General features: G+C 38.8%; 1 protein-coding gene and 1 long non-coding RNA gene across 2 annotated transcripts in view; both read right to left on the bottom strand.

Moving 5' to 3' along the window:
- Positions 1-26232, bottom strand: part of LOC102539297 (uncharacterized) — a 38220-nt gene that overhangs the window by 5262 nt on the left and 6726 nt on the right. Inside the window, 8 exon segments of the mRNA XM_072966409.1 lie at positions 1-655; positions 1334-1426; positions 2478-2604; positions 5431-5489; positions 5746-5892; positions 19203-19353; positions 19663-20041; positions 24410-25604. Coding sequence (XP_072822510.1) covers positions 1-655; positions 1334-1426; positions 2478-2604; positions 5431-5489; positions 5746-5892; positions 19203-19353; positions 19663-20041; positions 24410-25604 — 2806 coding nt within the window.
- On the bottom strand, positions 7609-14623 carry LOC140698390 (uncharacterized). Its single transcript, XR_012076177.1, has 3 exons — positions 14474-14623; positions 13156-13320; positions 7609-8929 (listed from the first exon to the last, which is right to left on the bottom strand). It is a non-coding gene; the product is annotated as an uncharacterized lncRNA (long non-coding RNA).

The following is a 26232-nucleotide window of genomic DNA, read 5'->3' on the forward strand; positions in this document are numbered from 1 at the left end:
CAGAGACAGGGCTTCTCCCCTGTGTGCACCCTCTGGTGCCTCTTGAGGGCCGAGCAATGTCTGAAGTTCCTCCCACAAACAGCACACAAGTAGGGTCGCTCTCCCGTGTGGACCCTCTGGTGGATCTGCAGGGCTGCCCTGCGGCTGAAGTCTTTGCCACAGTCACGGCACCTGAAGGGTTTCTCCCCTGTGTGGATGCGCTGGTGGATAGAGAGGTTGGAGCTGCAGCTGAAGTCCCTCCCGCACACACCACAGCTGTAGGGCTTCTCACCCGTGTGTACCTGCCGGTGGATGGAGAGGTTAGAGCTGCGGCTGAAGTCCTTCCCACATTCCTCACACGTGTGAGCTTTCTTTCCCATGTGGTCCTTCTTGTGCCTTCTCAGAGCAGATCCTGAGTTGAAGACTCTGGACCACTCCACACAGTGGTGGAGCTTTTCCCATGGGAGGGGCACAGGAAGGTTAAGGTCTGTTGTCCTTTCACTGAAGGCTCCTCCACACCCGTCACATGGCGAGAGCTTCTTTCCCTTCTGCATTTGCTGGTGAATTACAAGCTTTCTGGGCCGGCTGAAGTCTTGGCCACTCTGGGGACAGCTACAGGGTTTTTCTTCTGGAGATACTCGCCAAGAGAGAATCCCATCATTCTCATCCCTGACTCCTGGGACAAAGAAAATTAGATGATGCAAGTGAGCAGGGGTTTTGCCTGACACTGCACGGTGCTTCTGGCCACACTCAGGCAGTACTGATAAGGTAAAGAAACTTCACTGACTGGAGAGTGTTGGGCTGCTGGTCTCTGTCCTCCTGACACTGTTTTTCATTTTTGCTTCAAGGGGAAAGGGAAGAAATGAGAAAGAATAAAAACAAACAAATAAAAAAGAAAATTAAAAAAAAACCCTCCAAAACAAAGAAAAGTGAAGAAAAAAAAAAGAAAGGGGAAGGGGAAGATACTGGGGACCTTTTCCTTCATCAAGGAAACTACATGTTACTAAAAACACCAAGTCAAATTCTGTGAGCTACAAGTGGGTTATGGCTGTCAAAGCATAAATTATCAAAAAATTAAAAACATGACTTTCATACAAATATGGAGTGACTATTTGTCAAAAGCTTTATCGAAGAACCAATAAGATGGTAAGGCTGATTTCAAGTGCATTTGAGGAGCCTGGGAATTTAATGCTTTTATTAAAAAAGATATTTAACCCCAGTCAAATAAATAGTTAAACATTTTCCATTGTCAGCATAAAAAGTAAAATAATATGTATTTTTAAAATTGCTACCCATGCCCTCCTGGATTCATAGGGTTATCAATGCCATTTACTCCTGGCTGACTGGTTCTCACCTGAATAGGAGCTTCTTGGTATTTTTAACTCCAACCACACATCATCTTGTTCAAAATGGGAAATCATTTCTGGTTTGGACAGCAGATGTCCTGCTTGAGGGGAAAGACGTGGATTAGGGCACTGTGATGTGGACAAGGACCCTCCCTCCAGGCAAATCGTATCCCTTGGTATTCATGAAGGTCCTCGGAAGACTGAGAAAGATGAATAAAACCATTACGCATGAATATCACGATTCACATTTACTTACATACACACACACACACACACACAGAGACAAATGAACAAAGAAATATTTTTCCTAAAAGCAAAAGTTCTAGGAGTTTCTGGGGACTTTGGTGAAGAGGCCCGCTGGTCATATACACCCGTACTAACTCTCATGGGCTGAACAGGCCGTAATGATTCTGCGTCCACTGGAGGAGCACTGCCCAAAGTGTGGTTTGAAGAGACTTGTCAAAAATGCAGACTCCATCCCAAATCCACTGACTCAGTAGCCCTTGTGATGGAACCTAGGGATATAGGTTTTTCTGGATAATCTTTTATTTTAGAGAAAAATGGCAAGAGTAATAATACACAGAAGGCCCAAGGAACCCTAATCCATACTCACCAGTTGTTAATATTTGGTCCATTTACTTTATGTTCGCTCTCTCTCTCCATACACACACACACACACACACAATTCTTTTCTAAACCATCTGAGAGGAAGTTACAGGCCTGTGGGTCTCTGACTGAATTCTTCAGTGTACATTTCCTAAGAACAGGGACATTCTTTTCTGTAACCGCAGTACAGTCATCAAAATCAGGAAACTTAACATGGACACAGTATTACTATCTAGTCCACAGTTAATTTGCAAACGATGCCAATTGTTGCAAATATGTCCCCTTTAGTGCTCTTTTCTTCAATATTTTTTATCTAGGCTAACATGCCACATTTAGTTGTCTTATCTCTTTAGTCTCCTTTAATTTGGACAGGAACTGGCATTTCTAATCATCATCTCAGGTATTTTTATGCACTCTCAAATCTGATACCTACTACCATAAGGGATATGGAATGTGTGGACCTCCAAATACAAATCCCCTTAGGATTTACTCCACACCACAGTACCACTGAGAGAGCAGGTGGGCTCAGGAAGATGCTGTTCTCACCCACGGAGATGAGATTCTCATAGTTCTCTAACATCACTTCACTGTACAGGTGCCTCTGAGAGGGGTCCAGATGCTCCCACTCTTCCTGGGTAAAGTCCACAGTCACATCCTTGAATGTCACCAGCTCCTAAAACAACAAACACAGTCACCCTCAGACATACCCATTCCCACAGAGTAATGCAGCTGGCAAGTACCAGTAAATTCTGACATCTGCAAGGGGTTCTGGCAGGTTCCAGTGTCCTGAGGGTCCTAACTTAGGCATGCATCCATGCATCTGGTTGTATTATATCACACAGAAGATGGAAAAGATAAGTGAGGCACATTTTAAAAAACTCTTCAGTCCTTAAAAGTTTCTTTGGTGAGAAGACTCAAACTTCAACCAAAGTACACCAAAAGCTACACAGTTCCAGCGGTACTGTTCACACACAAGTCTATGAATTAGAATAAACTTGAGATTTCCTCAGGGAAGGGTCTAGAAAAGGAAGAGTCCAGGGTGGACTGGGGCCATGAGGGCAGGTACCATGGAGAAAGCCAGGTCCTAGCCCTGTGAGATGGTTAAAATGTGCAAAGAGGGAAGGCAGGTGGAGAATTCCAGTTGGCAAGAAAAGTGAGTGGACAGTTGCGCAGGAAGGAGCAAGACATAAATCAAGAACCTGGACTCTTTGGTTAATGAGGAATGCTATCTAGGAAACCTCCTTCACAGGATTATGTATTAACAACGTTTATTACGGACCCAAAATCCCCACTCACGCACCCATAGTAGAAAGGACATGTGAACCGTCACATGAAGGACCAATATTCAGTAGCAGTTCTCAAAGTGTGGTTCAGGGACCCCTGAGGTTCCCTAAGACCCTGTCGGGCGGGAAGGGGGGGGTCTGTAAAGTAAATAATTAGTTTCACAGTAATTCTAAGATATTGTTGGATTTATTTACTCTCATTCTATTACAACTATACAGAGGAACTTTTTAGATGTTTATATGACATATGACCCTGCAACAGAGAAAATGTGGAAACAGATGACATTCCAGCTATCTTTTATTAAGTCAGACATTAAAGAGATCAGCAAAAATGTGAAACTTCTCCATTCTTCTCTTTAAATTTTTTTTGTTTTAAAAATTAAGTATTTTTCAGAAAATTTGACATTAACGTGTAATGGATTAATTTTTGAATGGATTTATAGACATTTTAAATTTTTGTTCATTTGAACTTCTAATATAGTAATACGGATAAGCCACAACACAAAAGCTGTTTTTAAATGTGTAAAAGCGTCCTGAAACCAAAAAGTTTTAGAAACTACTGATACACAGAAATGAAAATGAACAAGTTACAAATATATGCAACAAGATAGGTCATAATATTGAAATATAATGTTGAAAAAAGCCAGGCACAAAAGAGTATTTACTGTGTGTACTCTTGATTCTACTTGAGAAGTTCAAAACCAGGTGAAATTAACCTACAATACTAGAAGTCAGAATAGTGGCTACCACTGTGGGGCAGAGGGGGTTCCCTCCTGGAAAGGGGGTTGCTCGAAGCATGAAAAGAGAGGGGAAGGCACAGAACAGCTCTGAGGGGGAATCTGGGAGGGAGCAAGGATCAGACAACAGATAGGTGTCAAACCCCAGCAGCCTGGTCTCTGGCCGATTTTCAGCACAAATATTAAGCCTGTCAAATAAAGAATGAGGATAAGAGAGCTTACAAAGAACTGGTAACTCACAACGTGGGGATGATGGGAACACACGGAGGGCAAGAGAATGTCAAGCCAGCCTCCATGGTGCTTTCTGCAAAGTTGAAGAGGTCAAACAGATGATTCTGGGTAAAAAAAAAAATTACCTTCTCTGATCCTCTTTCCTCTTCTCTTAAAATAGGTATGTCCTCAATATCGAGTTGAGTTGTTTTTTTTTAATGTTGTTTCTGTTTACAATTTTTTTTCTAACTGAGGTTAAATATACAGTGAATTACATGAATCTTAAGTGTACCGGTTGATGGGATATGAGGGCAATCTGGCTGTGACATCTGTCACCCCACTGATCGCCAGGGTTGATTCGGCTGATCTGGCTGGCTGGGTGGATGTCCCCTTCCTCCCTCACGGCTCCATGTGCATCCTTCCCGAAGCTGCGAGCTTGGTCAAAGAGAACAACCATCCCTGAGGAGGAGGACCGTTCTTCTTGGTCAAGGGTATACGAGTAGCTGCGCTCCCCTGCTAGAACCTCCAAACAAGCTCTCTAGTGTACCAGTTGATGAGTTTTGACAAAAGAATATCCCTGTGTAACTCATACCAATCATGATCTAGATCATTTCCATCACTCCAGAAAGTTCCTTTGTGCTATCTGCTCCCAGCGGATCCCGGCCCCCAGTCCCTCCTCTCAACAACCACTGATCTGCTGTCACTATAAGTAAATTTAGCCTGTTCTAGCATTTCATATAAGTGGACACACATAGCACTTTTGTGTCTGGTTATCTCTCTCAGCATAATGCTTCTGGGATTTATTCATGCTATTATAAGTATCAGTAATTTGTTCCTTTTTTTTTACTGAGTAGTTCTTAATTATACGGATTAACACACTTTTTATTGTCCATTTATCACCTGATGGACATTTGGGTTGTTTTTAGTGTGAGGCTATTATGAACACAGCTGCTAATGAACAGACATACAGGTTTTTGGGTGGACATTTATTTTCAGTTCTTCTGGGTAAATAATAATATTGGGATTTCTGGGTCAATGATAAGTGTGTGCTTAATTTTACAAGAAACTCTGAAACTGTTGTCCAAAGTATATTATAGCATTTTACACTCCTACCAGAAGGGCTCAGACAGCTATTTTTTGAGAAACTGGAGTAGTATATGTCTAGCCCAGGGCCAGCACAATATATGCGTTATTTTGCTCTCTTTCCCCAGTATCAACAGGAGGTGTGTCGGTGATATTTCCAGGGAGAGAAGGTGGATTCTAACTTACCTGTAATTTGGGCATTTCCTCCTCTTCCTGAAGAAGGGCAGAGCCCTCAGAAGGCAGTGCTGGGGAAGAAGAAAGAAGCAGTGAAAAGTGAACCTGACTCACTGAGCATCTAAGTTACCAGGAAGGGAGAAGGGGGCACGTTGTATTCAGCTGGTAACACGGGTCCTTGTTTACCATTACCGGCCATGCCCTCCCCGACAAAGCTTTTTCTTTCTACTTTTACAGGTGGTCCTTCCACCCAGACACATTTTCCCTCCCTCTTTCCAAAAATTTACTGAATACCTACTAAGTGCCCGGTAACAATTTAACTCTCACCGTTCCCCTTAGACTCTGAGGTGGCTCCAGCTTCTACATGTTCCCACATCTTGCCCTCCCTGTTAGGAAGGCAATCCCCTGAGCCCCAGTGGCTCTGCTGGGGGAAACTCTCTGCAGCCTGTCCAAACTCCACCTGGAACATCCAGAGGGAGTTTCAGGAGGTGTTGTCTCTGCCAAAGGTGGAACTCGTGGGGGACGTCCCGCGGCCTTCATGCTCAGGCAGCTGCTTTGTTCCTGTAGCAGGAGAGATGTCCCAGCAGCCCAGACTTCAGGCTGGGTCCTGGGCTTCTCTATTTAAGTGAGAGCACAGCTAACTAAACTAAAGCACAGTGAAGGTGATAACCATTTACTAAGCACCCACTGTGTACAAGACATGACCCCACTTCCTAGGGGGCCCCAGCTCTGACTTTCTCAGGACTGTAGCTTCACAGGTTGATCAAGCCCCAGGGCAGCAAATGCTGCCTCTTCTGTGAAGCTTTCCTGGAATTCTCCCACTTTGGGATATAAATCCGCAATTCTCAAAAGGCAAACCAGTGAAATTCTTGAATTCCTCTTTTTTGCTATTAGACCAGTAAGTGTTTTAAAATCTGAAAACCTTATCACCTGTGAGGCCATGGGAAAATGATCAGTCTCATGTGCTGTTAGAACATAAGTAGGTACAGTCTTCTAGGGGGAGCAATTTGATGGTATCCATCAAACTGAAGGGGCAGGGAGGGTTAGGAGGCAGGGGTTACAAAAGTGAACAAGGAAACTTTTGGGGGTGATAAGATACATTCATTATCTTGACTGAGATGATGGTTTCATGAATGTATAAAAATGTCAAAATATATCAAATTGAACACTGTAAATATGTGCAATTTATAATATGTCAATCCTCAATACAAAAAATTCAGATCACTAAAAAAATGTTTTTTTAATGTACAGAACACCTTTGGTCCCATAGTTTCGAGTCTACATGTAAGACTTGTACAAGAGCATGAAGATATGAGTGCAGAGATGTTTATTGTAGTCACATTTGTGACACTGAAAGTGTATTCACACTGGACCACACAATACCAAATATCTGCTAAAGAATAAGGCAGTTCTGTATATATTGACAAAGACAGACAACTTTAGTATAACTTTACAAAGGCAGCCAAACTCTGTTAAGATTCACTTCTGTAAGTGTTCTTAAAGTATGACTATTTTACATAAGTGTAAATGATTCTCAAAGCATTGGATGGGAAATTGGACACAGAATAATTTCATGTTCAACTTTATATCCAATTATATTCCACTATTTTTAACAAGTGAAATATTATGCTATTTTGTTTTAAAACAAACTATGGAATAAGAAGTGAAAAACTAAACGTTAAGGTGACAGTTGGATGAATCTCAGAGATATTACGCTGAGTGAAGGGAGTACAAACTGTAGTTACACAAGTCTAGAATAGGCAAAATTAATCAGAAACAGTGGTTGCTTATGGTGGAAACTGACTGGGAATGGGCACAAAGGGAACTCTGTAAGGTGACAGAATATTCTGCATAATTATTTGGTGGTGATTTCAATGTTGTGTATATGTGTATGTTTAAATTCATCAAGGTACCTTAAGATTTATGCAATTTATTGTACACAATTTACATCTCACTTAAAAATTTTTGCAAAATTTTAAAAGTTACAGTGATTCTTAAAAACTGTAGTTAGCAAAGTTATGCAATAACATGCAGTTTTAAAATTTTCTTTAAAGAGAAGATAACATTATAAATTTAAAGAGAAGATAACCTCAGAAAGAAATCCATGTTACAATGTTTAAACAAAAAAATGCAAGTTGCAGATTATTAACATTTTCACTTCAAAAACCGTATGTACATCTATGTGTGGGTTTAGGAACAAATGCAAAAAAAATTTCTGGAAAGAAACAAGTTGTTTACAATGGTTACTTTTGGAGAAATGGGGGCCCTTTCACTTTCTACTTTCTATTTTTTCATTGAAAACTGGTAGAATTATGAGTTTCTTCTATCTTTTCTAGACTTACAAAAATTATCTAACTGCCTTGTGTTCATTAACATTTGTAATGAAAGCCTTTAAAAAGTAAGTACTCTGAAAAATGCCAAAGGGCCCTGACACAGTCCACCACTTCTTGATTTATAAACGAGATTTTACTACTATTACTATCTTTTATACTGTTCTTTTGCACTTCTAACTCAGTACAAAAAACTACCTGGTTGGGGAGGGTATAGCTCAGTGGTAGAGCGCGTGCCTAGCACGCACAAGGTCCTGGGTTCAATCCCCTGTCCCTCCATTAAAAATAAATAAATAAAATAAAAATTTTAAAAAAGCTATCTAGATCTAAAATCCACAACACATGGAGAGTGATGAACGTAAGCGCTTACTAAATGCTCATGTACTTTACAAACAGTATATTCTTGGCACTGATAAAAATTTACATGTGTTATGCACATGAATTTTTCCAGTCAGTTCTGGAACATCGATTTTTCCATAATGATTCTTAGCTTAAAACCATTTTATATTGTTCCAAAGACACCTGGAACTTTAAATCATCTCTTAAAATCTGAGAACAATGGGTAATGTTCTTGTCTCTTAGGGAGTTTTGTTATATTCTTTTTAAAAGTCTTGCATGTTTTTTCTTAGGTTCAAGGCAATGTGTTGGATATTTTTGTTGCTTTTGTGAATAGAAACTGTTCTCCTCCATTAATTTCCTAATTCAGTTATGGCTAATATAAAAAGACTCTTCATTTTTGTAAATTTGCTGTCTAAACTATCATTTTCCTAAATTCCTTTTTGTTCAAATAGCCTTTTTTTTCTAAGAATTTTAATTTTTTATTTTTGAAAAAGTATTACACATACTATGTGTCTACATGTGTAAAAGTACATATAGTGACAAGTTTCCCTCTCCTCCCTGGAGACAATCCCTGCTACACTTAAACAAACAAACAAACCAAAAACACCTACCCATTTTCTAGAGCAGTTTCAGATTCACAGCAAAACTGAGGGGAAAGTACAGAGGTTTCGCATATAACCCCTGCCCCCACAACCTTCCTCACATTGCATCAGCTCCCTCATTATCAACATCCTCCACCGTAATGGTACATTTCATACAACTGATGAACCTACATTGACACATTATAGTCACCCAAAGTCCATAGTTTATGTCAAGTTCTTTTGCTCTTGGTGTTGTACAGTCTGTGAATATAACAAAACAGAAACAGACTCACAGATATAGAGAACAAACTACTGGTTACCAGTGGGGAGAGGTAAGGGGGAGGGGCAATTTAGAGGCAGGGAATTAAGAGGGACAAACTACTATGTATAAAATAAACTACAAGGCAGGGAGGGTACAGCTCAGTGGTAGAGTGCATGCTTAGCATGCACGAGGTCCTGGATTCAATCCCCAGTACCTCTGTTAAAAATAAATAAATAAATAAACCTAATTACTGCCTCCCTACAAAAAAAAAGAGAAAAGAATATATTGTACAACACAGCAAATACAGCCAATATTTTATAATAACTATGAATGGAATAGAACCATTAAAAACTGAATCACTATACTGTACACCTGTAACACATGACATTATACATCAACTATACTTCAATTAAATAAATAAACATATAAATTATTATTTTTAACAGCATATTTTTCTCCTTTCCTCTCTTAACTGACTTAAAATGCAGTCATACTAAATAGCGTGCATATAATGAATCGCTGGGCCTGTAACTTAGAAATATAACGTGTATACACTTCATGCCAATAATGGCACAAAGAAAGTAAGAGCGAAGCTATATTGGAGTTAGGGAATTATTACAGACGGTAAAGTAAACTGTTACAGAGGGTAAATTATTACAGATGAGCTTGTCACATTAATAGATGTAACATGCATAACAATAACGAGACAAAAAAAGGAAGAAAGCAAATAGAGCTATTAAGTAGTAAGGTTTCTATGTATCACTAGAATTAAGCTAGTATAAATTGAATGCTGATTTAAATAAGATGTATTTGGGAAGCCTCAAAGCAAGCAAAAATTGAACTCAAATAATGAAAAAATTATTAAAGAAACTAAAATGCTACCTTAGAAAATACCCACTTAATGCAGAGAAAACTAAAAGAGGAATAGAAGAACTAAGACGTGAGACATATAGAAAATGTAAGTAAAATGACACACGTGAGTGCAACTACATCAACATTAAATGTGCATGTTTTTAAAAATTCAATCTAAGGGTAAAAGTCGTCAGACTAGATTTAAAAAAACAATTATGGGTCAGCTAGTCCCTATCTGCAGGAGACACACTGCAGATTCAAACATACAAAGTGTTTGTAAGTTAAAAGATGGAAAAAGATATTCACAGCACACGAACAGTAATCACAGCAAGCCGGGGTGGCTATACTAGCATCAGACAAAATATACTTCAAACAAAATCTGCTACTGGAGATAAAGTGGGACATTTTACAATGATAAGAGGGTCAACCCACCAGTAAGGTATAATGTTTATAAAGACAGATGCATTGAGTAACAGAGCACTACAATCCATGAAACAAAAACTGACAGAAACAAAGGGAGAAGTAGATAATTTAATAATGAAAGTTGGAGACTTTGAAACCCAATAATTGGAGACTTTGATACCTCATCTTCAACAACAGATCAAACAACTAAGCAGATCAACAAGGACACAGAAGACCTGAAGAAAACTATAAACCAACTAGACCTAGCAAACACATACTGAACACTCTAGCCAGCAACAGAATATATAGTCTTTTCAAGTATATTGGAACTTTCAAGTACATGGAACATTCTCCAGGATAGAACATATGCTAGGCCATAAAACACATCTTCATTAATTTAAAATTATAGAAAAAATGCAAAGTTTATGTTCTTTGAACACAATGGAATGAAATTAGAAATCAATAATGGGAAAACATTTAGAAAACTCACAAATATGTGTAAGTTAAACAACATATTCCTAAAGAACCAAAGGGTCAAAGAAGAAACCAGGTTCCAGGAACCGCTCTTTTTCCTAACCATTCCAGCCTGTGGTGGTAAAGTCTCCATTATGCTGCTAATCCAGGGATGTTGAAACCATCCCACAATGGTCTCTGAAACCCTTATAAATAGTCCCTTCAGGAAAGTTTCCTTGCTCATTCCTTATGAGTATGTTATGTTTCTTTCTGGGATTCTGACACACTGAGTCCTCATTTTCACACACACCTGCCAAAATCTGGTGCCCCCTCTACTTCCTATCTCAGAAAATCACACCATCATCCATGTAGTTACAAAACTCAGAAATCCAGAGCTGACATCTCCCTCAATTAACAAACTAATCTCATTGATTTTTACTTTCCACACAGCTCTTGAATATTTTTGTTTCATTCCATCTTCACTGCCATCACCCTGGTCCAGGACACAATTCTCTTACATGGATGACTGTGATAGTCTTCTATGTGACATTCTACTCCCTCTCTGTCTCCCACTTTGACATGCCTTCCACACGATAGTAACAGCCAGCTTAAGAGGTCTGTTCCTTTCCTCTCCAATTCCCAAATGGAAACTTTACAGTGGAGATAATTAAGTGATTAAAGTTAGTATCATAATGAAACAAATCAATATTATGTGCTATCTGATATGACACACTGAGGACACATCACTTCTGTGTTCTTCCTGCCAAAAGTGTATAACCTGAATTTAATCATGAAAAACCAACAGACAAATTCAACTCAAGGAACGTTCTACAAAATAACTAGCCTGTACTCTTTAAAAATGCATATGTAAGGGGAGGATATAGCTCAAGTGGTAGAGCACATGCCTAGCAGACACAAGGTCCTAGGTTCAATGCACCCAATATAGGAGCACCTAAGTACATAGAACAATTACTAACAGAGATAAAGGGGGATATTGATGGGAATACAATCATAGTTGGAGATTTTAACACTGCATTAACATCACTAGACAGATCTTCCAGACAGAAAATAAACAAGGCAACAGAGAAATTAAATAATACAATAGAAAAACTAGATTTGGAGGATATTTTCAGAGCATTACACCCACAAAAAATAGGATATACTTTCTTTTCAAGTGCACATGGAACATTTTCCAGGATCGATCATGTACTTGGGCACAAAAGAAACCTCAACAATTTTAAGAAGATAGAAATTATCTCAAGCATCTTTACTGACCACAATGCCATGAAACTGGAAATCAACAACAGAGAAACAAAGGAGAAAAAAAGGAAAGCATAGAGATTAAACAATATGTTATTGAAGGTCCTAGGTTCAATCCCCAATAACTCCATTAAAAAAAAATAAACCTAATAATCTCCCCCTTAAATAAAAATAATAATATTAAAAAACGTATATGTAAATGTACTGATCTTCAAAAGAGCAATAAAGACAAAGAAACACTGAGAAAGTGTCCCAGATTAAAGAAGACTAAAGAATTTGCAGGTCAATGAAATGAAATTGATGAAAAACAAAATTTTTTTAATTAAAAAAAGGAGACTAAAGAGAGGTAACAAAGAGGCGGAAAAGCCCTAAAGAAACTTATTAGGACAACCGGCAAATTTTGCTTGTAGGCTGGGCATTAGACAATAGTACTGTATCAATGTCAAATTTCCTGAATTATACTATGATTATTTAAGGGACTGTCCTTGTTTTTAGGAGATGCATGCTGAAGTAATTAGGGCTAAGAGACATAATGTCTGCAACTTACTCTCAAATGATTCTGAAAATGACGAATATACACATAGAGGTGGAAGTAAAGTAACTGTGGCAAAAAGCTGGCAATTGATGGATGTGAATGAAAGATACACAGGTATTAGTTGTATTATTCTTGCAATTCTTGTTAATTTAATACCACTGACTTTTTTTTCATTGTTTTTGTTTTTTGGGAGGAGGTAATTATATTGATTTAATTACTTAGTTATTTTAACGAGGTCCTAGGGATTGAACCCAGGACCCTGAGCATGCTAAGCATGCACTCTACCACTGAGCTACATCCTCTCCATTTCCACTGACATTTTAAAATCCACTGCAGTAAGGGAAGAACAAGCAAACAAACAAAAACAAACCAAAAAAACCCCAAACCCTCAACAAGGTCTACAAGCCCCCGAGGAAAGACAGTACTTCTCAATGCACATAACACACATCGGGGCATGTGGAAGGAAGGCTAAACCATTTGTGGACTAAATCAATGGAAAGTAGGGGCAAAGGTTAAGGTGTGCCAAGAGCACACAGTGATGGGGGAAAGATGGGGGTAAACTGAGGAGGGAGAGTGGGCTTTCCTCTAGAGTTTCCCAAACCTGCACCAAGTTCCCCAAGTTCCATGTTTGTCTTAGAGCTTTGAGGCGCTTTGAGGCAGTGAATAAACACGTCATCTAACAGGACAGAAATTACTGCGTAAAAAAGGTTAAATCCCACTCACTGGGGGTCTTGCTGCCAGGAACTCAAGGGCCATTTTCTCCTCTTTTCGCAGATCTCTCAGGGCCAGAAGATTCCAAAGAGGGCAGAATAGGGAACCAGGAGCAGTGAGGACTGGGTCACATGCCAGAAATCCTCATACACAATCTCTGCAGATCCACTCTTAAATCTAAAGGAAAAGAAAAGAGTCAGGAGCCAACCTTGACCTACAGGACCAAGGAAAACATAGAGCATGCACATCCTGCAGCCTCTGCACTCAGAGGGGCTTTGTAGAGATACAGCTGTTACCTGTGATACCAAATTCACAACTGGGACAGCGCCACCTTTAACACCTGGGACTAACTTCCACTGAGACGACAAAGGAAAAACAACTCCCCTACAGCCTTTACTGGCCAAGAGTATGGAGAATTCTCTTTTGCAGATAAGGAGGTGATTATAGGAGTGACACTCCTGGCTTTGCTACCCCAGAGGCAAGTTCCCAGGAGAAGGTCATTTAACTCCACAGCACCTGGGAGCTTAGAGAAGCTGCTGACCCTTTGAGCTCTGGGGTTTCTCAGATGCAAAGTGGCGGCAGTCCTTCGGCAATTCACAGCAGGCCTGGCTGGGGGAACAGCCCACCCTGGTGTCAAGGGCCGTCTGCCTACCGCTCTGATAACACACCCCTTGGCTCACTTATAGAACAAGCCCTCTGAGTCAGAGGTGAAGGTGGTCTCACCGGAGCATCTACAACAAAAGTGGAGATACAAGACTCTGTTCTCTCACCTCAAAGTCCAAGTCACACCTCCAAATCCAGGAAAGCCAAAACACACTGTCACCCTAAAGACCAAGACTCAAAACCCCCACTACATCCCAAACCCAGGGGCACCCACTTCCTAACTTCTCCCCACATCTCCCCAACCTGAGAATGCACAGATCTAGCCGCCCCTACAAACACCTAAGAACATACAGCCCGGGAAGCTCCCACTAAACCTGGACCCTGCCTCATTGCCTTCTCCCCAGCAACCTGGGGCTGCAATGCCCAGGTGCCTCCCAAACCAAAGTGGGCTGTCCCCTAAATCCAAAGAGCCCTGTCTCCAACCCCCCAACCCAAGGATGCCTGGAGACACACAGTCGCAGCCATCCACCCTCACTTCAATAAAACCAAGATGTCCCCTGCGTCGCCCCTTAGACCTCGCGATCCCCCAGACCTTCGGTTTTCCGCGATCCCCCAGACCTTCGGTTTTCCCCGTTCCCCTTTCGCACGATCCCCGTTCCCCTTTCGCACGATCCGGGGACCCCTGGCTACTTCCGCCGCCTTCGGCCAGTAAAACTGGAGGACTCACCTCCACAGGCCTGGGAGTCTTGGGCATGCTGGCCGCCACGGGGCCTTCACGAGCCGCTGTTTCACGGAACCAACGAGGCCCAACCGCGCGGCGGACCCAGAAGGCCCAGCAGCCGATGCCCGGGCGCTAGAAGGCGCCGAGACCGGACGGCGGGACCACACCTCCCAGAAGCCCCTGCGCGGGGCGCGCTCCAAGCCCCTCCCCCAAGGCACGATGCGGGAGTGGTGAGGCCAACAGGTGAGCTCGGAGTCTCACCTGGGAACATCCTGCGAGAGGAGTCTGGACACACAAATACAAAACCAGGATGTGTCTCCTCCCGTCTACAATTAGGAATAAGTGAGGGGAAAAAAAAAAAACCAAACCAAAAACAACCCAAAATACCTCTGTAATTTCCCCATTCAGACATAGCTATATTTAAGCTTATATCATTTCATATATTTACGTCATCTTAACCTACTTTTTAAGTCAAATATATATTGAACTTGTGTCCTCCCATAATATTTTGTAAATTCTATATGCCACTTTTGTAATTAATTTTTATCTTGTCATTAGGTTGTTTCAAATTACTGATACTACAGTCAACACTTGTGTTTGGCAGAGTCAGAGGCAGAGGAGTGGCAAAGCTTTATAGTGAAGAAAGGGAAGGTTTCAGGTATGTTCTGATTGGAGGTTATTGCCATGGAGAAGCTGGGCCAACTACAAGCAGTGCATCTTATGTGATTGGTTTGGGGGTTCTAGTTGGCTTTCCCCGGTTGTCCTGAGTTGGAAGCAGAGGTCAAAAATAGGGAAGCTGGCATTTAGTGACCAAATCCTGACTGTTCTGGGCTGATTGCTGCCAAGGTTGCTGTTTGATTTCCTGTTTGGAAACCAATTGGTGGCCGCAGAGTTTGTGAACAGAGTTCCATTGTCATATATGATCTGGCGTTGTCTGTTTGTATACCCAGCCTTTCAAGTTTAATGGTTTCAAACAACATCAATCATTTATTATCTTTCATAGTTTCTCTGGATTAGGAATTCGGAAACAGCCTAACTGTACAGTTCTGGCTCTGGTTTTTCATGATCGCTGAACCTGGAACAGTGTGAAGTTCCAGGAGCAATTGGGAACTAGCTGGATATCTCTTATTTCAAGTAATCTCAGGGTTTCTCCATGTGGTTTTTCTGTGTGGGCTAGTTTGAGCTTCTTAACAGCACGGTAGCCTCAGACCTCTTACATTGCAGCTCAAGGTTCTAAAGGCAAGAGTCCCAAGAAAGATCCAGATGCAAGCTGTATCCCCTCTTATATCTAGTCTCAGAATCACATGGCATCATTTCCATTGTACTCACAGTTTAAAAGGCCCATCTAGATTCAGAGGGAAGGGACATGGACTCCACTTCCCGATGGGAAAGTGGCAAGGTTCTGGAAGACCATGTGGAAACAAAAGTATAGTCATAGTCATTTTTGGAAAATACAATTTGCCATAAACTGCAAACAGATCAAAGTAAAGGAAGAAGTTTTCATTCTCATTCTACCATGAAGACTGGATATTTATATTACTGAGCTGAAATCATTTGTAGTAAGTAGGAGTGATGAAAAAAATCACGATTTCTAATTAAATGTTAACAGGATCAGGGAAGATCTAGCACCACTTGAGCATATTTAAAGTGACAATGAGAGACAAAAATGAAGCTGTTTTCTGTTTGCCTTCCTTGAATATTAAGTCCAAAGTGATAATAATTGATAAAGATGATTCTGCACAGTTAGGGAATTATGGCTAACTGGGTTCAATCAAAAGAGCCATAAATAACTTATTTAAGAGTGCCATGAAATATAAAATAGATAAACAACAAGTTCATACTGTATAGCCCAGGGAACTATATTCAATATCTTGTAGTAACTTATGGTGAAAAAGAGTATGAAAATGAATATATGTATGTTCATGTATGACTGAAGCATTGTGCTGTACACAACATTGTAAACTGACTACACTTCAATAAAAATATATATTATATACATATATAAGTAAATAATTGTTTAAAGTAAAAAAAAATAATAAAAAAAAAATAAATAAATAAAACTGCCTTTCTCAGAGTCCAGCTGGGTTTTTACAGAAACGAATTTTCTTTTCATTTTTTTTTTTTTTGACATATACTCAGTTACAATGTGTCAATATCTGGTGTATAGCATAATGTCCCAATCATACATATAAATAACTAGACTTGTTTTCATATTCTTTTTCATTAAAGGTTATTACAAGATATTGAATATAGTTCCCTGTGCTACACAGAAGACATTTGGTTTTTATCTATTTTTATATATAGTGGTTAACATTTGCAAATCTCAAACTACCAAATTGATCCCTTCCCACCCCCTTTCCCCTGGTAACCATAGGATTGTTTACTATGTCTACGAGTCTGTTTCTTTTACAGATGAGTTCATTAGCATCCTCTTTTTCCTTTTCTTTTTTTTTTTTAAATTCCACATATAAGTGATATCATATAGTGTTTTTCTTTCTCTTTCTGTCTTACTTCACTTAGAATGACAATCTCCAGGTCCATCCATGTTGCTGCAAATGGCATTATGTTGTTCTTTTCTGTGGTTGAGTAGTATTCCATTGTATAACTATACCACAACTTCTTTATCCAGTCATCTTTGATGGACATTCCGGTTGCTTCCATGTCTTGGCTATTGTACATAGTTCCACTATGTACATTGGGGTGCCTGTATCTTTACAGAAACTATTTCTTAATAACAAACATAAAGAGGCAAATTTTTATTCTCTTTTTACTGATAAGGAAAATGAGGCTTTCAGAGCAAACTTAAAGTGCTTCAGAATATATAACTAATACATTCTATACTAGAATCAGAATTTGAGCCAAATTCTAGCTGAGTCCCAGCCTCTATTTTCCCATTGTATCAAAGAGTTGAAATGTCTTTCTCTCTCAATATAATTTAAACTCCTTACGTGCAGGCCGTGTGACTGAAATTGTTCTATCATTCAAAGTACTTCATCTTAATTGGTGCTCAGACATTTATTTCCATTTTTTCAAAAGCATTTACCAAACATTGTCGATATATCTGGCACTAAGATGTGTGTTAGAAATTCAATAAATAAATAAGTTCATAAATCTGGTACTATTGATCTGGAAGACCCAGACCCAACAAACTGTTAAAACCATTCTACAAACTCACCTTGGTTTCATCTGCTTTGTGATATCAAATATCTATGGAGTCTCAGACTCTGTCCTGCTTGCTGTTCTGTCTAGAAGCTTGGAGGGGGAAGATAAGCTTTTTATCCTAATCCACAATCACACTGCAATGACAGTTGACCTTTGATATTTGAGCCAATCCACATTTTATCCAATCTAACTTACATAATCCAGTCTAAATGAATGTAATCCCTATTTCGTGCATTGGATTCAGGAATCCCATTCACCCACCACACTAATTGGATTTGGGAAGGAATGCTGGGTTGTTGAGTACTTTGAAAACGTTAATCCTGGGAACTATCACACCCTTTCGTGAAAATGTAAGAGTCTCCTCCAAGGTCATTTCTCTCCATCATGCCGTAAATGCCCGTGTACCCCAGGGTTCCATTATGAGGCCTTTTCTCTTACCACTCTTTAAGTGTGAAAACATTTTTTGAAGAGCATTATTGTAATTATCTTGCCTTTGAAACACCAAAGGTGATGGTTATTGAATAAGCTTAACTGTATATGTGGGATGATTAGGTTAAAATATGGAATATGTTTTAACTTATTCTGTACTATTTTGAGTTATTGGATAAGAGGAAAAAATGTGTCAGTAGACATCAATCACAAAAATGCTTCATTTCATATATAAACCATTGTTTCACCAAGCAGATAAAATGCTGCATCATTGGATGGCCTTAATTTAGTCATCTCATAGTAACAATAAAGACTAATATTAAATAATGTCAGGCAGTGTTCTAAATATTCCACACATATTAACTCTTTAACTTTTTGCAGCAACCCTATGAGGTATATTCTATCATTAGCCTCATATTTGAGGTAAGTAAACTGAGGTACAGATAGGTACACTGTCCAAATCACAAAGGTACAAAGTGGTAAAACAAGAATTTGATCCCAGGCAGATCTGATTCCAGTAAACTTTTTTTTTCTCACAGATTTCTTAAGATATAATTGACATATAACATTGTGTAAGTTTAAGGTGGACAATGTGATAATCTGATTCACATATATATATTGTGAAATGATTACTATAATAAAGTTAATTAACACATCCATCACCTCACATAATTACTTTGTTTTGGGGTGGCGAAAGCATTTAAGGTTTACTCTCTTAGCAGCTTTCAAGTATACAATACAGTATTGTTAACTATAGTCACCATCTGGTATTAGATCCCCAGAATTTGTTTCTCTTATAGCTAGAAGTTTGTACCCTTTGACCAGTGTCTCCCCACTTCCCCCATCCCCAGTGTCCATGTTCTTAATTACTACAATACCCTGCCTGTGCACCAACTAAGAAATGTTTCCCATTTCTAATACAATGACCTTGGATGGGTGGGCCTTGTGTGTCTTTTAGCCTGGAAGACCCAAGTGGCAAGCAGAACTTTCAATTAAACAAAAAAAAAAGTCTTAGAAACTTACCCCCAGATGATTCCAGTTCATATTCTTCTCCAACAGTCTCGAGGATGCCTAGGACCATTTCTAGTCTCCTGACTTTCTACTGGAAAGGAGTACAGAGCGGCAGGGGCTCCATGCTGCCAACCTGGGATCCACCAGCGGCAGGTATTTGATCTGCTGCCGGCTATAACCATCATCCATCCAGGAGGGGCTTCGTGGTTGTTGCCAGGATCTGCTTCAGGCCCGAATAACTTCAAGCCGTGGTGATAAGTCTTGGGGAAGCCAAGGCTGAAGGTCTGTTGAGCCCAACATAGCAAAATCCTGTGATCCAGCAGAGGCTGGGATTGATGCCTAAGACTCTCTGGACTAGAATTAAAAGGAGCACAGGTACACTTTCTGAGTATCTCATGCGGCTGTTTCCCAAGAAGTGTTCTCCACGGCTCATTTTTCAGTCTGTCATCCTTCAAGCCAAGGATTTCTATCCCATCACTTCTGTCAAGAAAAACTTAAAATTTACAATCACCAAATCTCCATCTCTCAACATAGGATGACTTCGTTCACTCCCAATCTGTCCACATCTAGGTGCTCAAACTTCTGACACTCACCAGGATTCTTCTTGAGAAACGTGGGGCAATACACCTAGGGACTTTTCCAACCTGTCCGAGTACGTTACCCAGGTGATGCTCACGCGGCGTGATCTGAGCACTGAGCACTGCGCGTGTGCGTAGACCGCCCTTGGCCTGCTCAAGTCCCTCTGTGCCGCAAGGGATCCTGCTCTGAGGCTGTGACACAGTCCGGCGGGGCGGTGTCATCTTGACAGGGCCATCCTCCAGGGGGTGCTGCGCACAACGCAACAGCCCTGACACTCGCACCTTCTGCTCCACTGTGATGAAGGCGGTGGCTGCCTGGGAGAAGGAGCCACTGACTGCTTGTGTGGGGATGTGTAGGGATGAAGAGCCTGAGCTGCTCTGCCAAGGCTGGAAACTGGGAGTAGGAGGTACTTGTACAAGCGAATGAAACTATAGACGAACCACCCTCCCCCTAAACGGCTTTCAACATTTTGTTGGTTTTGCTTTGTTTTGTTTGCACGAGAGATGCCACCTTAGGCCTACATGTTGAAGACGGCATTACTCAGCCTCTGGTACCATCGATTACAAGTCTATGACAATGTAATCAACGGGACAAAAAATAAGACTTTTATATTGGTCTGGAATTGGCACTGACTCTTACATTTTAATTTTACTTTTAAAATTATTTTTAAAACTTTTAATTTCATCATGATTACAGATTCACTGGAAGTTGCAAAAATAGCATATGAAGAGGTGAACCTCTCACCCTATCCCCAATAATGACATATACTGTTCAATATCAAAACTATGAAATTGACATTGTGCAATACTGTTAACCAGGCTGCATACCTTACTCCATTTTGCTATTGTATTATAGTTATACAAAATATCGCCTTTGAGGGAAACTGAGTAAAGCAATACATGAGACTTCCCTATACATTTACTTGCAACTTAATATGAATCTATAATTATGTCAAAATAAAGTTTTTTTTAAATGTAGGTCAAATACAAATTTTACAATTGAATTTATAGAATTATTTAAACCAAATGATAATCAAAATAAAATGTAAGAAATAAATGGGATGAAATAAAGCTTATAGGGACATTTATAGTCATAAATACACATTACATTACACACATAGGAAAGTATGGTTTTTATCTTGTTCAGATTTTCTTGCTAGCATGGGAGTGAACACCTTTCATATTCTATATTCTAATTCCGATGAAAGTTGAAATTCTGTGACTGTTTTAACAAGCCCCTGCCTTACCACCTCCCACTACATCTTCATACTAAAATACATGGCAATGATTGGATTCGTTGGCTATGATTTAAAGACTCTTCAATGAGAAGTAGACAGGGTATAAATGGATGAATGCAGTGATGCTGCAGGAGGTAGGTTACTCAAGTTTATTTATTAAATACATCTCATTCTGTCAAATATTGATAATAGAAGAAGGCTTTTGAGGCTTGATAATATATTTTCATTTATAGTGCTTTAGTTATTTAAACTCTAGAAATTCTATGTAAATTAGCTTGTGCTGTATTCCAAGAATCCCTTGCTATCCAAATCTATTTGTTTCCCAAGTTCAGATACTAAGGAATACTATGTTCACTAAATCATTTTGATTTCCAAGCTTCAGAAATTGGGTAGCAAATCTGTATAAGGATTTATTAGAAGTGTTTTGTTCCGAGGTGCGGAGATTGCCAAGATGGTGTAGAAGGACACGTAGCTCACCCTTTCCCACAAACACATCAAAAACTACATCTGCATACGGAGCAATTCACACAGAACACCTACTGAACTTCGGCAGAATATCTCTTACATTGGAAATACAAAGAATCCTTATAAAACCAGGTAGGAGAAAAAAAAGAAAAAAGAAAAGGGAAATTGATACAGGACCTGTCCCCCAGGGGGAGGAAGCAACAAAGGAGGAGAAGTGCTCTCACCCTGGGAAGCCCCCTCTCCAGGGGGCAGGTCAGCTGGGACAGGAAGGGAGATTCAGAGGCTCGGAAGAGAAAGTAGCAGCTGCTTGGCAGAAGTGAGAGAAACCAGTACAGAGGATAAACAATAGTTTTTCTACTGTACAGCACAGGGAACTACATTCAGTATCTTGTAGTAACCTATAATGAAAAGGAACATATGTATGTGTATGTATGACTGAAACATTATGCTGTACACCAGAAATTGACACATTGTAAACTGACTATACTTCAACCAAAAAAAATTTTTTTTTATGTTTTGTTCCAAAACTCAGATTGTGACAAATATTTATTTCAATAGATCACTAGATTCGATTTGCTAATATTTAACATTGCATTATTTTCATATCTGATTCTGGGCAGATTGCCTGCTTGCGTTCTCCTAGCAAGTTTTATCATTAGAATTATGACAGATTCATAAAAACAGGTAACTTGCTACCTCAGCCTACATCCTGGAAGAGTTCCTGAAACATTTCATAGTTTGACCTATAAATATATCTAACTTGGTATCGTTAGTGTTGCTGTGTGACATTTAAAGTATTTTTTGGTTTAACTTTCAAATGTTCCTTTCAGAGAGGCATCTATTAAGATTTTACATTTCTTCTCTAGTGAATTCTGATATCAAGCCAATCCAATTTCTTTATAAAAATCACACATGCTCTGTCCAGATTTATTATAAAAGTGTCTCTAGTACTTACTTTTCAGTTTTCAGGTTGAGAGAAAATTAATATACTGTAAGAATCACCTTTTAAAAGTATTTCTGTTCAGCAGTTTTTAATATATTCACAAGGTTGTGCAACCTACACCACTAACCCTAGAACATTTTAATCACTAAAAAAGATAACCTTTTAAATTTAAATATGCAGTTATTTTGATTTCTCATTCACAGAGCTGTTTATTTATCATCTGTACTTCCCCACCTGAGTCACTAGTTTGTCTACTTTTTTCAAATAATAAAATTTTCTAGACTGTTTACTTTCTTCTGTCATTTATTTCTGCATTGTATAACTAATAATGCCTTTCTCTATCCACTTTTTAGATTTATTTTTGCTAGTTTTAGCTCTTTGGGTTCTATATTGATTTTTATTAATGATCTTTCTAGTATTCTAATGTATGCATGAATATTGGGTTATAAAACTTCCAATACAACTTTGGCTGCCAGTCAGACAGGTTTTTCATTTGTGTTCTCATATTCACTCACATTTAAATAACATGTATGTCAAGGATTTAGTTCCTTAACCCATGTTAATCAAGAGAAGACCCTGAATTAATACTCAGATATTTGCTGGATGTCCTTTTGTTACTGTCTCTCCTCCATTCTGGTCGAAGAATGTGGCCTGTATATTTTTTGCTTTGTGGGGAGCCAGTGACTAGGAAAAATATTCTCATCTCTTCCTGCTTATTTGACAGCTGTACTTTCGACTACCCATCATTATCTCCACAGGGTTTCAGACAGGCATTAATCTTTGTGCAGCATAAAAAGTGAAGTTTGAATGTAGACTACCCACACATACTTCTTCTTTCCCTTTTGAAATTCCATGTTGAATAATGAGTGATGGGAAAAGCTTTCCTATCTTCATTAACTCCCATTTCTCTTTTTCCATTATGAATTCTTTGATTTAGACAAAGGTAAACAACATGGTTAAAATCCTTTCCACAAACATAATGAAGACAATTATGAAAATATGTGTATCAATGATAATAGTGGACAACTTTTACTAAACATTTACTACATGATAGGAATAGTTCTAAGCACTTTATTAATTCATGGCACCCTCACAACAAACCAATACATAATGGCAGGATTACATGTACTAAGACATAAAAAAAAGTTACTAAAATATACAAGTAAAAAATAAAAACAATTCTAGAAGGATAAATAATATTGGTAACAGTGGTTAGTTACTTTCTAGTATGAGGACTGCAGTTAGGGTTGATGAAAAGGAACAAAACAGTTTATGAAGAGAAAATGTGGATACTTTCAGCAATTAAAATAGATGTTATAAAAGGAAAAAAGCAAGCATCCAAAGATAAATGTTGGTTCATATTAATCACTGCATATAATGACAAATAATTAGATGCAAACATAACATGAAAAATAAGGTCATTTTTAAAAGTCATTCAATATATCAATAAAAATAATAAAAATCTATATTTACTGAAGTGGCAATAATACTTTCTGGCACTATAAAAGCAGATGAAAGTACAACATAAGTACCATGAGTATATTTTCTTTAAAACCAAACAAAGTCTGGTAGGACTTGCTCTACCAACTTGAGAGTAGTCATCTGTAGTTGGTATGATTACAATTAATCTTGGCTTTTCAGTTTCTTGTTTTCTGATATTCTGTTTTATAACAAGAAAATATAAATTTGTGAAATGAAACAAAAAAATTAACAGACTCAAAAACAGTTATAATTCTATAAGGAATTAAAAAGTACAAGGTCATACAATTTAAACAGTATGATGTTGGTATAAGCACAAATATGTAGATCAGAGAAGAAAGAGTAGCCCTGAAACTCAAGCAAATATAAACAGGAATATAACATATCACCCAGAAGGTAGAACAAAATAATAGGGAAGAAAAGAATTATTGAACAGCCATTAGCAAGTTGGGGGGCTGGAGAAAAAGGGTGGACAAGTGTCAATTTAGAATCTGAATTCACAACTTTGAGTAAGATAGATCTGGATTAAAAAGAGAAATAAAATTAAGAAACAAAAAATAGTGAAAGAAGGTAACTATCAAGCATTATTTTTGTTTGAGTAAAATATCAGGAAGGCGACAAGAGCTTTAACTTTAACTATTCATCAGTATGAATTCCCTGATGACGAATGAGGTCTGAGCCACTACTAAAGGCCTTCCCACATTCCTTACAGTTATAGGGTTTTTCACCAGTATGAATTCTGAGATGTCGAGTAAGGTTTGAGCATTTATTAAAGGCCTTTCCACATTCATTACATTCATATGGCTTTTCATCTGTATGGATTCTCTGATGTTGAAAAAGTTGTGAGTTCTGAGTAAAGGCCTTCCCACATTCAAGACATTCAAAAGGTTTCTCACCAGCATGAATTCTCTGATGCTGACGGAGCTGTGAGCTCTGAGTGAAGGCCTTCCCACATTCCTTACAATCATAGGGTTTCTCCCCGGTGTGAATTCTCTGATGATTAGTAAGTGCTGAGCCACTGCTAAAGGCTTTGCCACATTCTTTGCACTCATAGGGTTTCTCACCTGTGTGAATTCTCTGATGCTGAACAAGCTTTGAGCTCTGAGTGAAAGCTTTCCCACATTCCTTACATTCATAGGGTTTCTCACCGGTATGAATTCTCACATGTTGAAAAAGTTGTGAGCTCTTAGTAAAGGCTTTCCCACATACTTTACATTCATAAGGCTTTTCCCCAGTGTGAATTCTCTGATGGTCAATAAGATTTGAGCAATAACTAAAGGCCTTTCCGCATTCCTTACATTCATAGGGTTTCTTACCAGTATGAATTCTTTGATGTTGAGAAAGGTATGAGCTACAACTGAAGGCCTTTCCACATTCTTTACATTCAAAGGGTTTTTCACCAGTATGAATTTTCAGATGTCGAGTAACATGTGAGCCACAGCTAAAAAATTTCCCACACTCCTTACATTCGTAAGATTTTTCGCCAATATGAATTCTCTGATGTTGAAGAAACTGTGAATTCTGACTAAAGACCTTTCCACATTTCTTACATTCATAGGGTTTCTCTTCATTGTTAATTATTTGATGTAGAGTAAAGAATGTCTGTTGAATAAATGTAGGCATGTATTCATGAGTGAATATCTCTTGGCCAAAATGCCCATTTTGATATCCCAGTTGTCTTTCAAAGTGGCTTCTATATTCTAGAACATCTCTAAAGTTGGCGTATTCAAGGCCATGCTTGGTAAGTCTCATTATCTCCCTCTGGCATGATTCTAGTTCATAAACTTCCTTCTTAAGCGACAGTAACTTGGTTTCACACATTGATTCCAGATCTGTAAGAAAAAGAAATGGTAAATATTCTTCCCCTATCCCACTTGTGAAAAGTTAAACTTTTATAATAGAAATGGAAACATTAAAGTGAAAATCATATCTGGTCATAAATAACACACAGTTCTCAAGTGTATCTGTTTAATCTGAAAAAATGGAGAAGAAATGCATAGAAATTACTGAGCTATAATGCAGGAAGCAGAGGGAGGAGACTATGGAAACGGAACCACAATGATTCTCAGATACTGACATGGATCAGAATCATCTGGAAAGGCTGGTAACTCCTCAATGCTTCAGCATACAACTCTTCAGATGACTTGTTATATGTTTTATATACATCTATATATATAAGATAAGCTTGTATTTGTATTTAAGAAACAGAGTATATCACACTATATGTATTACAGAAACTGGATAATTTTTTACCACCATGAAAGGTCTCCTGAGAGGAATAAATGCACACAGGGGAAGATTCTTGGGCTCTATGGTATAAGATACACATTTGGTCTTTGTCCTCAGCAACTAAAAGAGCTTCAAAAAGCCTTGGAATTTCCTGAGTGATGGTGGTGGTTTGTTATGCTAATGAGGCGACTCACGGTGTGGTGTGTCCCTTGATAGTTTTAGGATGGGGAC

This window comes from Vicugna pacos, chromosome 9, assembly GCF_048564905.1.
Source record: "Vicugna pacos chromosome 9, VicPac4, whole genome shotgun sequence".
Classification (NCBI taxonomy): domain Eukaryota; kingdom Metazoa; phylum Chordata; class Mammalia; order Artiodactyla; family Camelidae; genus Vicugna; species Vicugna pacos.